Source organism: Carettochelys insculpta, chromosome 7 (assembly GCF_033958435.1).
Source record: "Carettochelys insculpta isolate YL-2023 chromosome 7, ASM3395843v1, whole genome shotgun sequence".
Classification (NCBI taxonomy): domain Eukaryota; kingdom Metazoa; phylum Chordata; order Testudines; family Carettochelyidae; genus Carettochelys; species Carettochelys insculpta.
In genome coordinates, this window is record NC_134143.1 from 58,945,984 (window position 1) to 58,958,887 (window position 12,904).

General features: G+C 41.6%; 1 protein-coding gene across 4 annotated transcripts in view; it reads left to right on the forward strand.

Moving 5' to 3' along the window:
- The window catches only part of CACUL1 (CDK2 associated cullin domain 1), a 61,692-nt gene that overhangs the window by 11,446 nt on the left and 37,342 nt on the right, over nucleotides 1-12,904 (forward strand). For all 4 annotated transcript variants that reach the window (XM_074999793.1, XM_074999794.1, XM_074999795.1 and 1 more), the window contains exon 3: nucleotides 6,025-6,127. In XM_074999793.1, coding sequence (XP_074855894.1) covers nucleotides 6,025-6,127 — 103 coding nt within the window. The remainder of the gene's footprint in view (nucleotides 1-6,024; nucleotides 6,128-12,904) is intronic.

Below are 12,904 nucleotides of genomic sequence, written 5' to 3' on the forward strand. Positions count from 1 at the left end.
AGGTGCTGCCCAGAGCCCAGCTTCAGTTGTCACTACTGACGCCCAGTTTTCACCCAGCCCAGGCAGCGGCTCCTCTGTCAATAGTGGCAGCTGGAGGTTGTTTCTGAGCGGCACCATCCTTCCCCACCATGGCCTGGTGGCAGTGGCTGCTCCCAGTTCCTCCCCTCACGTGCGACTGTGGGCCAGTTCCACCCCCAACCATCCCTCTGGACTGTCCACGGCAACCTCCCCTAAGCCTTTCTGAATGGCAGACAGGACAGGGAGACAGGCTGGGGAGGCCCCAGGGTGGCTGGGGCTGCCCATGCATCTCCCTGACTCCCCCTGCTTTTACTGGAGAGGTGGAGAGGCTTACTCAGGGCTGTCTCTGCCAGTTCTGATGCTCTGTGCTGCCCAAGCACCTGAACCCCCCCATGAGGGGGGAGAGGGGAAAAGCACAGTGCTGAAGGACCATGGGGCAGGCCTAGAGCTTCGGGGCAGGGAGGCAGCAGGGCTCAGGCCCACACTGTTACTGGTGGCAGTGAGAAGTGGAGCAACCCAACCCACTCTGCTCTCCTGGCTCCCACACACTTGGGAGAACGGGTGGAACCTTCTCCCTCCTACCCCCACACACTTATTGGCAGTGGGAGGCCGAGCATTGCATCTGGAGGCTGTCCCGACCCCTTGGAGGAAGCAGTGCAATCAGGTGAGAATGAAGCAGAGGTGGAAGGTCCTGCCAACAGATGGGTCTGGCCATTGGAGCCAGGGCAGCCACATATGCTGTGCTTCTAGCACTTCTTGGAAGCACTTTTTAAGTCTACCCATATTTGAAGCTTAAATCCCCATTATTCTATAGCAGAAAATTTACAAAACTCAATGGAAATTCTTCTGAGATCTTCTAATTGTTCCATGTCAGGAGGCCATAATCACTCCATGTAGTGTGAGCTTGTGCCAGGAGAAACAGCAGTCTGGCAGAATTCTCTTTCAGCTTCCGTAGGGCAGTGATGACTCATAGGCTAAGCCTGCAGTCAGGAAGTGAGAACAGGATCTGAAAATGGGAAATAAGTACTAAAACAGAAGTGTTCAAATAAACTTAAACACACACACACACACACACACACACACACACACACACACCTACCTGCATACACACACATTGCTGCCCAATTACATCTGTTTCTGTTTAACTACATAATGGATTGCAGAAATTTAAGACAGGAGTGGATAAAGCAGCAGCTGAGAGTACATACCTGCAGAATGTCACGTAGATCTGCCAAATTATATGCTCTTTCAGATGAATCAGTCAGCTTCATTTATTGTGCAAATGGCCATATATTGTGCTGTCTGATTTTGTGACCTCTTGCACCTAAATGAAGACCGCACATGGCTGTGGGATTTATTTATTCAATCTCATCTGTCTTCATTTCTCTTGCTGAACCTAATTACACTGTCCTTTTGACATTAATACGTATTATATTTTTACGTGGTCCATTCCCAATACAGTTATTGCTTTGTATAGGCTTTGTACTAGAGGATTGAACTCCTGAGTTTGGAGGAGTTAACATTAGCAGCTGCGCGGAGTTGAGTTGAAAGCCATGTATGTGTTGGAGGAGGAGGAGGAACAGTTTCTGAAAGATCACTGTCAGACAGGGAAGTAGACGTGCAGGTGGCCACTGGCGGAGCCGTAGAAGGGGATGGACAAAAATGTGTTCTGTAGTAAAAATTGTCAGGGTATTTGGTAACCTCTCTGAAGGAGCTGTGTTCTGTCATAGTTTTTCTACCAAAATGCCTCTTCAGTGGACTTGAGTGTGGTTCAATTACGGATTATGGAGTGTGCTTCTCTCTTTTTTGCTTGTGGTTAATTCCTAACACTTCAGCTGTGTGTGTTTGAATTCTTGGAGGCCTTATCCCATGATTCATGGTGAGCCATATTGTTTGTTTGTTTTTGGCATTGTTAGCCTCTGCTGAGGGGGGGAAAAACAAGGAAAAGAATCAGGGTTGTATACGCCTAAGAGCATTCTGCACCAACGTTTAAAATTTGCAGCAAAAAGAATTACACACAGGATTTTAAAGTTGTGCGAGTTTTATTTGTCAAATGAATGTGGAGACTCCAGAGTGGCATAGGGGAGCGCAGACCTCTGGCTGCACAGATGTGGGAGATGATTGTGTAGCTTGCGCTGGGACACATTCATCAGTGAGACTGCACCCAACACTGTACAGGGACTGGGCCTATCCCAGAGACATGACAGGGCCCTGCCCCTCCAGGCCATTATATCAGGTGTAAGCAGGTAGGCTCAGCAAGGCAGGATGCAGGTGTGGATATGCTTGGTGTGAGGGGCCTCCAGAAGTGGGTTGAGAAGATTTCTGTGGTGGGTAATCTGGGTGCAGGCAGTTCAATGGAGGATCTGAGTGCACAGCAGCGTGCGTGCACATGTTGGGGAGAGGGCGTTTCTGGCTGTACAGAGACTTGTTGGGGAGGTGGTTCTGGGAGCAGTGGGAATGACACTCTGCTAGGGGGTCCAGAGGAAGGTGGTTGGGGCTTCGTGCAGGTGTGGGGGAGGTTTGGATGGTGATGTCTCAGTGGGGGTCTGGATGCTGGGACATTGGGTCTTTGTGGGGTTAGGATCAAGGTGCAATTCTTTGGTGCTTGGTGGGTGGGGATCATCTCAAGGGGTTCTGACTGAAGGAGAGTGAGTTTTGGTGGTAGGGTCTGGGGTCTGCATACACAGGGGTTGGTTGTATAGGGAGCTGCTCCAGCATCCAGAGAGATCCTCCTCCTCTCACCCCCCGCACCCCACCCCTGCAGTTGAATAGTGATGGAAGCAGGAAACGTGTGGGAGAGAAGGAAAGTTTATAGAGCTTCTCCTTAGTGGAAGAAATTGGGGAGATGGGTCTGACCTGGCCCTGAATGCCGTGCAGGAGAAGAAGTCCTAGCAGCTGAGCCTGGTGCAGGGTAGGAGCCACCAGTCCCCACTCTTGCACCACAGTTATTTACTTCTCTACTGGTTTCTTGCAGTCCCGAAACATACTTCTTAGGAAATCCATCTGGCTATTCTTGTGGCTTTCCTTTGCTTCCCTATCAGAAATTTTTTTCTTCAAGAAAGCAAAGAAATTTGGGGGGGTTATAAATACTGTCTATTCACAGTGGTAGAGAATTCCCTCAGGAGTAGTCATAGTAGAGATTTTTGGGTACTTCCGCAGAGAAGGTTATTTAAAGTTTTTGGCTTTAGCTTGTTATACATTTTTATTATAGTATCACCCAAAGGCCCCGGCTGGGATCAGAACTACATTATGCTAGGCACTGTACTGACGCACACTGAGGCACTCCCTGTTCTTAATTGTGTGCATTCTAAATAGGTAAGATGGACAAAATACGTGGAGCAGAAACGAAGGCATAGTTGCAGTGTTAAGTGATGTGCCCAAGGTCAGTGGCAGGAACAGGACCCAGATTTCCAGTCTGGTGCCCTATTTTAGTCTGTTTCTCGTTACTAATTAGATTAACAGTATTAACTTTCAAAAGAGCCGAATCCACATAATCAAACAAGCAAGCAAAAACCCCACCGGTTTTATATTACTATAAAGGCAAAGTGTTTTGGCAAGTTGGATTGACTTTTAAAATCAATGGTTTAAATCACCCCATGGAAAGTCTTGATTTTAAAATCAGTGATTTAAACCAACGTTTCCATGTGTATGTTCGGTATGTTCTTATTAATGTAACCAGGAAAACTTAAAATAAAAGGACTGGAAGGGACCTTGAGCTGTCGTCTAATCTAGTCCTCTTCACTCATGACGGTACTAAGTATTACCTAGACCAGTGGTTCGCAACCTGGGGTCCACAGAGAATTGGTGAAGGTATTGCAGGGGTCTGTGGGGGCAAAAAATAAGCAAACTAGCCTTTATGTTAGAATTGGTACTTTTGTTGTTATCAAAGAAGCAAAACTATACACAGTTGTATATGTTTATAACATATAAATTTAATTAAGCAAACATATTGGCTTAGTGTTTTCAGGCTAGTTACATCTAGTTCAGGAAAAAAGGTGGAGAATGCTGTTCTGATTTATTGGGTGTTGACTCAAATCAGGAGCCAAAAGTTAAGTTACATTAATTAAATTTCAGTTACAATCATAAACACATGAAACTGAGTTTAAAACTTACTTGATTCAACAACCTTTGAAATGGCCGTGCTAATGGCCAAATCAAAGAATACGAAGGAGGCGCTGAATAGCATTCTCACGGTGCCGGCCGCGGCATTTCGAAAGCACCACTTTCAAATGCACTTGGCTCAGCATGGCTACATAGGGGTCCAAGGATTTTGAAATGTATGGGGTCCTTTCGAAAAGGACTGCCGTGTAGTCGTGCCGAGCCACGTGCATTCGAAAGTGGTGCTTTTGAAACGCCGCAGCTGGCACCGTGTGAATGCTAATGGAGCACTGAATATTCAATTTAGTGCCTCATTTGTATTCTTTGATTTGGCCACTAGCATAGCTGTTTCAAAGTTTTGACCACGTGTGGCCACAGCCTAAATGTTTTGGATACATAAGACTTCTTATCTGAATATGTTGTATGCTTTTTACAACTAAATGGTTTGCTAAACAGAGGTATAAACTGTAGAAAGAGAATTAAACTGATTCTACCTCCCCACCCCCAATTAACAAGCAGTCCTTAAAGGCTAACATATCCATTAGGTCATGAGCTTTTGCGGATAAGACCGGCTTCCTCAGATAACTGCAGTAGTCACTTAAAATCCAGGGTTTATATAGTGAGGGGCCGGGGGTGGTGGGAAGGAGAAGGAGAGGGTTACTGGTCGCTTAGTAGGACCAGTATATGAAGCAAATTAAGGAAGATGTGTCCCATTCCTGAGAACATCCAAGAAGGGGTAATTGCCCTTGTAATGCATAAGATAGTTGAGATCTCTGAGACCTAATTTTAATGTCAAATTTGCAAATAAAATTCAATTCAGATGTCTCCCTCTGTAATCTTGTGGTAATATTCTCTTGTACAAAAATGGCTACTTTCAAATCCATTACTGTATATCCAGAGAGGCTAAAGTGTTCCCCTGTACGTTTGTCTCTTTCAATTCCTGATGTTGAATTTATGTCCATTCATCCTTTGGCATGAAGACTGTCCAATATGTCTAATGTACATGGCAGAGGGGCATTGCTGAGGCATATATCCCATTCGTGGATGTGCCCATGTATGAATCCCTGATGGTGTGGCTAATGTGGTTAAGTCCTGTGATGATGACGCTTGTATAGCTGTGTGGACAGAGTTGGCAACAGGGTTTCTGGCAGGGATGGGCTCCTGGGTTAATATTTCTATGGCCTGGTGTGTGGTGGCTGGTAGGTATATTCTAGAGGTTGGGCATCTTGTCTGTAGGAGAGGACTGGCAATCATTTGAGTGATGAGAATGAGGGCTCGTGTTCCAGTATAGGTTGTAGATTGTCAATGAAATGAGTAGTTAAGAGGACATAAATGGTACTTTGACTTCCTCTTCCTGTGAAGATGTGGTTTTATATTTAAAGTCTTTGCCAGTGGGTGGCAATTTGTAATAAGCTCTGATTTTGAGGCAGAATTCTAATTCTCACCAAGTTTTATCCTTGGCAGTAAATTTTATGGCTTTTGGTGGCTTAAAACTGACTTTTGTGTTGTTTACAATTCTTATGAATATTTGACCGTACTGATTTTATTGTTAGTGTAACTTGAAAAAAGTCAGAATACTTTAATATGGTAATTTTAATGCTGTGCATGGAAGGACAAGCATACAAAATGTACCACTGACAGAATTAACAGTGTACTTAGAGGCGCAATATTGCGTCCTACACACTGATTCTGATTCTGCCCTGAGCTCGGTTATGGTGGGTCTTCATTGAAGTCGATGGGATCCATGCTAAGATTTTAGGATTGGGGTGTTAATTATTGTCTTATCATATAAACTGTTCAAGTTTCATCGTTTTGCCATTTGAGATTTCAAGCAATATTTTAAATGTTCACTGTCCTCCATTGCAAATTGTTGTATAATAACAGTTACTCCTGTTTTTGTTTCTGCAGTTGTGTGTATAAATGTGTATGCCAGCAGCACTCGGAACAGATGTATAGTGACCTAATAAAAAAGATAACTAACCATTTAGAGAGAGTCTCAAAGGAGCTGCAGGTAAGAAGCTTATTTTCTTGTTTTCCTGGGATCTGCCGCTGTGCTGGAACCACCATTTAGAAGGGATTGCTAGCAAGATAGTGCCTGCAATTCAGTAAACTGATGCATAAACACACAGAGGTTTAGACAATAACACGTGCGTAGGAAAGGTTAGATCTGTAACATGGTCAACACTTGGCTCATGTTTGGTGAGTTGTCACTGGAAGTTTTGATGATAGAGAATCTGAACATAATACAAACCATATAAGTGCCTGAAGCAAGCAGGATCTGGCCCATATGAGAGAGGTGCTTGATTCAGCTTTGCTAATCTAAAGCACACGAATGGGAAAAAGAAACTTGGTGAGTTAGGTGTGAACTGGTAAAAATTAGGTATAAATTGTTAAATTTGATTTCTTTGAGTTTCAGAAAAGTGTGCATTTTTTTACCCATCCCTAGATGTCAGTGGTTTACAGCAATCTTAATACATCTCGTATGTTCCTATTGCACTCTGCATTTCTGATGGTTTTTACAGTGTCTTTTATCCATTTCTTCTGTGTGTTGTCAATTGGAATTTCTAATGTGGAAGTTTTAATGTAGCATTTTTCACGTCAAGTACCCTTGGTCAACTGGAAAGTTTTGAGGAAACAGCCTGAAAATAGAAAACAATAGATTTACTTTTATTGCTATTCTGTAGATAATTCTGTTCATGTTTATTCTGAGTGAAAGTTGCACTGATATTAGTTAAACTAAAATTACAACAGTCATGTAATTGATTATAATCACTTTTGAAAACTATTAGTCATTTGCTGATTTTTAAGTGAAGCATTAACACAACATATAGGAGTTTTGTAAATACAGCAGTTTAGGTTAACTTGATGAAAATAGTGTCTTACCCATAAACCTCACCTTTTTTCACAGTGCTTCAAATTAATGATAGTTTTTTCACTGCTTTTACCTTAGATCTGTTTGTGGTTAATAAATAAAAGTGCACAAAGCAAAATATGTAAGAGTGTGATCATACTTATGTTACCCTTATCGAAATTTAGGCTGTAAGCATTTTGGGGCAGGGGTTCATTCTTTGTCTACTGTGAAGTGCACCTTTTCTGTTCTCTGAAGTAACCAAAAATAACTTCCTGATAAGGTTTTACATTCCTGCATAACAGCCATCCCAGTTGTTCTATAAGCATTAGTTAAACTAGCTGGTTTCAACATCTATAATTAGGTCTTCAGGTCAGGTCCTGCTCAGCTGACAATATACACATGGGTTTTTTTCCCCACCCGCTCCTACATTTGTTTGAGAATTACAGTCATTACATAGGTTCGGGTAGTCCTAATTTCGTCCTGCTATGCAATGCTGTGTGTTTGGAAGTTACCCCAAATCCCTTGCTTGCTCCTGTAATGCTAGTTTCTGTTCATATATGCTCTAAAATTCTTCTAAAAACAGCAGCTATAATGTGTTGCTGGAATAAGAGAGAACTATTTTGTGCAGTTTCTCTTTGTACAGCTTCCTTGCTTAAATTAAACACACCTTATGACAGGTGATAGATGATTATGGTATGATATGACATTTGAGTTCAAGTACAATATTTTGCTTCATAGTCAACAAATCATGTAACTTGTAATGTGCCTGTGCAAAGAACCCTCACTTAGCCTGATTCCTCTGTAGGACAAAAGAGCCATAATGGGTCAGACCAGTGGTCTGTCTAGTATCTGACCTTCTGACAGTGACCAGTGACAGCTGCTTCAGTGGGAATGAAAGAAGAGGGCAGCTACTGAGTGACCCATTCCCTTCCTTCCAGTTCCACTTGTGGTAGAAAAATTAGTTGGCAATAATCCTACTAAGCAGTTGTCTGTCTACCAGGCCCATACTTGTAGGCTGGCATTTTGGAGAATGTAAATTTTCTTACTGAAGCATCTTTCTTTATGTACTCATAATGAGGGAGGTGGGACCATTTGTTTTTTGTTTGTTTGTTTGTTTGTTTGTTTAACCAGGTGTTTTTATTTTCACAATTTACCTGCACCAGTTTATACTTGCATGTTTTCAAAATGTTATCCCTTTCTACTCTGTAATGTAGAACTGTGGTCACTAAAGCTGCATCTACACGGCTCTTCTCTTTCGGAAGGGGCATGCAAATGAGTTGTGGCTTTAAATATCTTGCACCACATTTGCATATTTCTGCATGATCTGGGTTCCAGAAGAGCCATGTCTGGAACCCAGAACAGCCATGTAGATGCGGTTCCTTTGCAAGGAAACCCCCCTTTCAAAAGTACCTTCTTCCTAATTTTTTTTTTTTAATTTCTTGCCAGGAGGAAAGGTGCTTTCAAAAAGCAGGTTTCCTTTCAAAGGAACCCCATTTACAAGGTTGTTTTGACTTCTGGCAATGGCTCTTCTGGAAGCCAGAGCACATGAAAATATGCAAATTAGGTGTGACATATGTACCTCATTTGCATTTTTGTTCAGCCATATTTGCATGCCCCTTCCGAAAGGGAGGGGCTGTGTAGATGCAGCTTATGTGATGAAGAACCAGTGTAAAGTTTTGTGTTATGGAAAAAAACCTGAGCATCTTATTTTGGTGCAACTTCATTCAAGAGCTGACTTAACAATGCAGTCCAGCTTTAAATTGGCTTGAATGTCCGTACAGGAATCTGCACCAGGTTTAACTAAATGCACTTTTTAAAATGGCATTCAGCTTGACTGATTGAAACTCTGTTTTAGAACTGGTCTTACATGCTCAGATGCTTTTTCAGGTATCTGTCATTAAACCTGTTTGGGGAAACCTCTAGCATGCCATAAATGCTATACAAATAATGGGAAACGATTACTGATTAAATCTCAAGATCACAAAAGGTTGTATTCACAAATGTATTTCTAGCTTTAACTTCACAACAGCGAGTACTGTCCACTGCTTATTTAGAGTTCATCTTGTGCATAAAAGATTTCATCCTGTAAGATGATGGAGTGTGTGCAAAAGGATTCTGACACAGACAACTTGAGGTGGTGATAAACAATTTGCACTGTGGGTCCAATTGTACAAGTTCTCTGCAGGTGAACGCATATTGAATTCATGAGAGCTTTGCTCACAGAAGTCTTACAGGACTGGACCTTAAAAGTGGTTTTAGAAAGCAGAGGATTTTGTGCTATAAGACTGTCTTGGGTCCCCAATCTCAGTACAATAAACTAGTAGTATTGCTTGAGGATCATGCCTGCATCTTCCAGTTTTACTTGCCTCCTACAGTTCTGCTTCTTGTAATCTGTGCTAGTGCTTGTTACTCCAAATGCAGTTTCACAAATCAATTTGAGACTTGTGCAACTCAGCTGTAGGTGGTTATCAGTGGAACAGTGGGTCCAGACCTGGAACGCCTATTGCAATAAATGACAAATCACCTAGTGATTTTAATGGGGGCTTGCTTATCCCCAGAGTGCAGCTCAAAGCTGAAATGATATCTAGTAATGGGTACCAGATGTGTGAACGGGACAAGAATAGGTATGGCATTTATAAAGAGATGTTTGAGGGTATTTGTAGCTGCTGCGTAGCATATAAGCATTGTTGTAAAATACTAAGTAAGGTGGTTATGTCTTAAGACTGTCAGTTTATGGCAGTTATTTGTTAGCTATCCGTCTGACACCAAGGGTGCGTCTACACTGGGAATGAAATTCAAAGTTAACTTTGAGGTAAGGTAGCCCAACTTCGAAGGTCTTACTCCATTTCTGGGAATGGAATAGTGCCCTATTTAGAAGTTTAACTTCAGAGTAGTGTGCGTGTGTGTGTGTGTAGATGCTCAACTTTGAAGTCTGTTACTTTGAAGTTGTACTTCGAAGTAAACCACTTCAAAGTTATTTTTGTAGTGTAGACGCGGCCCCACTGTCTGTCTCTTTTGAACTTTGGTTCGGAACCAGTTACAGCCGATTATGACAAATAAGGAGGAACAAATGAGAGCTGGAGGACTATGAGGACATAGAGAAATTGGTCAGGAACATAGTTGCAAAAGCAGATATATTTGAGGAACTTTTACGGCAAAGAACAAAGGAAGTTGAGGGGGAGAGTATAGATCCATAAACATGAGACAAAGGGCTAAAGATGTAAAGGAAGTGAGGTTCATTGAAGATGAACCTAGTATGGTGGCTGATGGGAGCTGCATAAAGATAAATGGAGAAGGTATTCTGAATAGCTTCTAAATAAAACACGAGAGCAATGCAACTTTAAAATGGTGAAGTTAGGCACAGTGGAGCCTATTGTACAGGATGAAGTGGCAAATGCTGTAAAAAATGAAAAATAAGGCCATAGGCACAAAGGAATTCCTGCAGATGCATGAAAAATCTTGTCATAGAAGGAATAAGCTGAGAATAGAATCTTCTAACATGTCTGTTAAATCAATTATGAGATTGAGGGGAGGAGGGGATAGTCAAACACACAGAGGGAAAGTATACTGGTGTTGATGTAGCAAAAGGTAATCTTGGCAATTGTAATTTAGAGATGGAAGGCTGAGTTATACAATAAAATTGTGGGACAGAGTCAGCAATGAGAAATTAAGGAGATGTTAATGGAAATCAGTATGACTGCATGCCAGGATGGTCAAACATAGATGATGTTTTAGCACTGAGCAAGCTAGTGGAAAACTTAAAGTGAACTGAAAGTATTCATGTGGTGGTCGTTTATCTGGAAAAGATCTTTGACCAAGTTCTAAGGGAAGTATTTGGTGCTACATCAGGCAGAAAATCGTACTAGAACTTTACGTGCATCATGTTCAGACCATGTAGGTAGGTGTGATGCCAACAGTCAGAATTTCTAGTAGTGAAAAGCTTCCTCAGTGAAAGTGGGAGTGTTTGAGGGATCAGCATTGAATTCTTTTTTATCCCCATCTGGCTACCTTGACAACAAACATATAGATGAACTCTTATTGATGTGTGTTTGCAGATGATGTAGTACGGCAAAAGATGGTTTGAAAGAGAATTTTGAAACAATGAGCGATATTTTGGAGAGTTGCAGTTTGAAAATAAGCTGAGGAAAACCAGAATGCATGCTCTGTAACTTCAGTAAGCTGAACACTGATATGTTATCCTTGAAACTAGATGGGCAGGCAGTACAGAAAATAGTTTCAAGTATTTGGATTCCAGGATCCAGAAGAGTCAGGGGAAACAGAGGATGAAATTGGAGCTAGGATAATAACTGCCTTTCTCGAATGGCTGGGGTTGGGAAGAAAGGGGAGGTGGAGAGAGAGGTGGTGTAGTCTGTGACAGGAATATGCCAGTAACTTTAAAAGGGAAAGCTAACAATATGGTAGTCAGTTGTACTATCTGGCACTGAGCTCTGGGCACTGAAGATTAAGGTGAACAAATGGTCTGTTGTGCAGAAATGTGAATGTTGAGATGATCGAGAGGTGTAAGCAAGAAGGGCTAAGTGAACTATATGTATGTAAGACTTGCTCAAATTTTCATTTATAAATGGGGGGTGGGGTTTGGGAGGAGCACAGTCTCCAATGGGTTGATCATATGAAGTGCAGTCCTGACTATTATGTCGGTAAGAGAATCAAATAAGTCAAGTCTTCAGGAAAAAGTCGGAGAGGCCAGCCGAAGAAGTGGTAGGATTTCATAACAGAAGCACATGTTAGCAGATGCTCTGCTAGATATATCACTGAACAGAGCCCTTTCAAGGGAGCAGGCTCACGGAGTGGACCCCTTTGGATGGAACTAATGCAAGGGAGAAAAAGTCTGTTTTTAAGCAATTGACTTTGTTCTAGCTAGAGGACTCCGTGTTGGGAATTTATCTTCCTTCTGACAACTGCTAAATTTTTAAAGCGATCTTGTGGTTCTCATCACTTTTCTAATCTACTGTGATTGAAGAATATATTTCCATGCCAGACTGAAGAGAAGACATTTTACGTTTTGTGTAAAAGACAGGTATTAAGTTTTTAAGGAGCATATGTCACTTAATTTGGGGGAAAACAGAGTGCAGCCTGGAAACTGCCTATTACACTTTAGCACATAAATATTCAAGTAAAATTTAGTATTTCAGTGGGTACTTCACATATGTGGCCCACAGCATGGCAACCATTCAGTAGTGCTCTAGCTAAGCTGACAGTTGACTGTCTATCCCTGTTAAATCACACAAGATGAGGCTTGGTGTAAGGTGGTAACATCAATGTCAGGCACGCAAAATGCCATCATCTCAGCAGAGTTGTAAGCAGTAGTTGTGCAGCAGCTGCATTGGTGTATAACTAGCATGTCAGAACAATCTGATTATTCACACTGAGATTTCTTAATGGGAACACGGAAGAAATATCTGAACATAATGCCTGAGCATTTTGATATCTCTGAACAGGCTTTTTAATGTTACTGGTTTCTAGTATTAAAATTTATTTTCTGCCTGTAGAGGGTTCATCAGAGATGCTTTTATTTGATAAAATTCTTTCTAGACTAGTCCAGTGTTTCTCAACCTTTCTTTGTAAAGTACCTCCTTTTTAAAAAAAAAAAAAACAAAACAAAACAAAAAAAAAAAACCCCACCAGTTGAGAAAAATGGTCCTAACGTAATCTGAGGTCTTGAAACAAGTGTCATTCAACTTTTCCAGACTACTGTACCCCTTCCAGCAGTCAAATTTGTTTTGCATACCACAAATTTATACTTCACTTAAAAACTACTTACTTACAAAAACATGCAAAAATATCACAGAAGACTATTACTGAAAACTTGCTACTTTCTACCATCATATTATCAAATAAATGACTTGGAATAGAAATATTGTACTTTTCAGTGTAAGGCATATGAAGCAAGAGAAACAAGTCATTGTCTGAATGAAC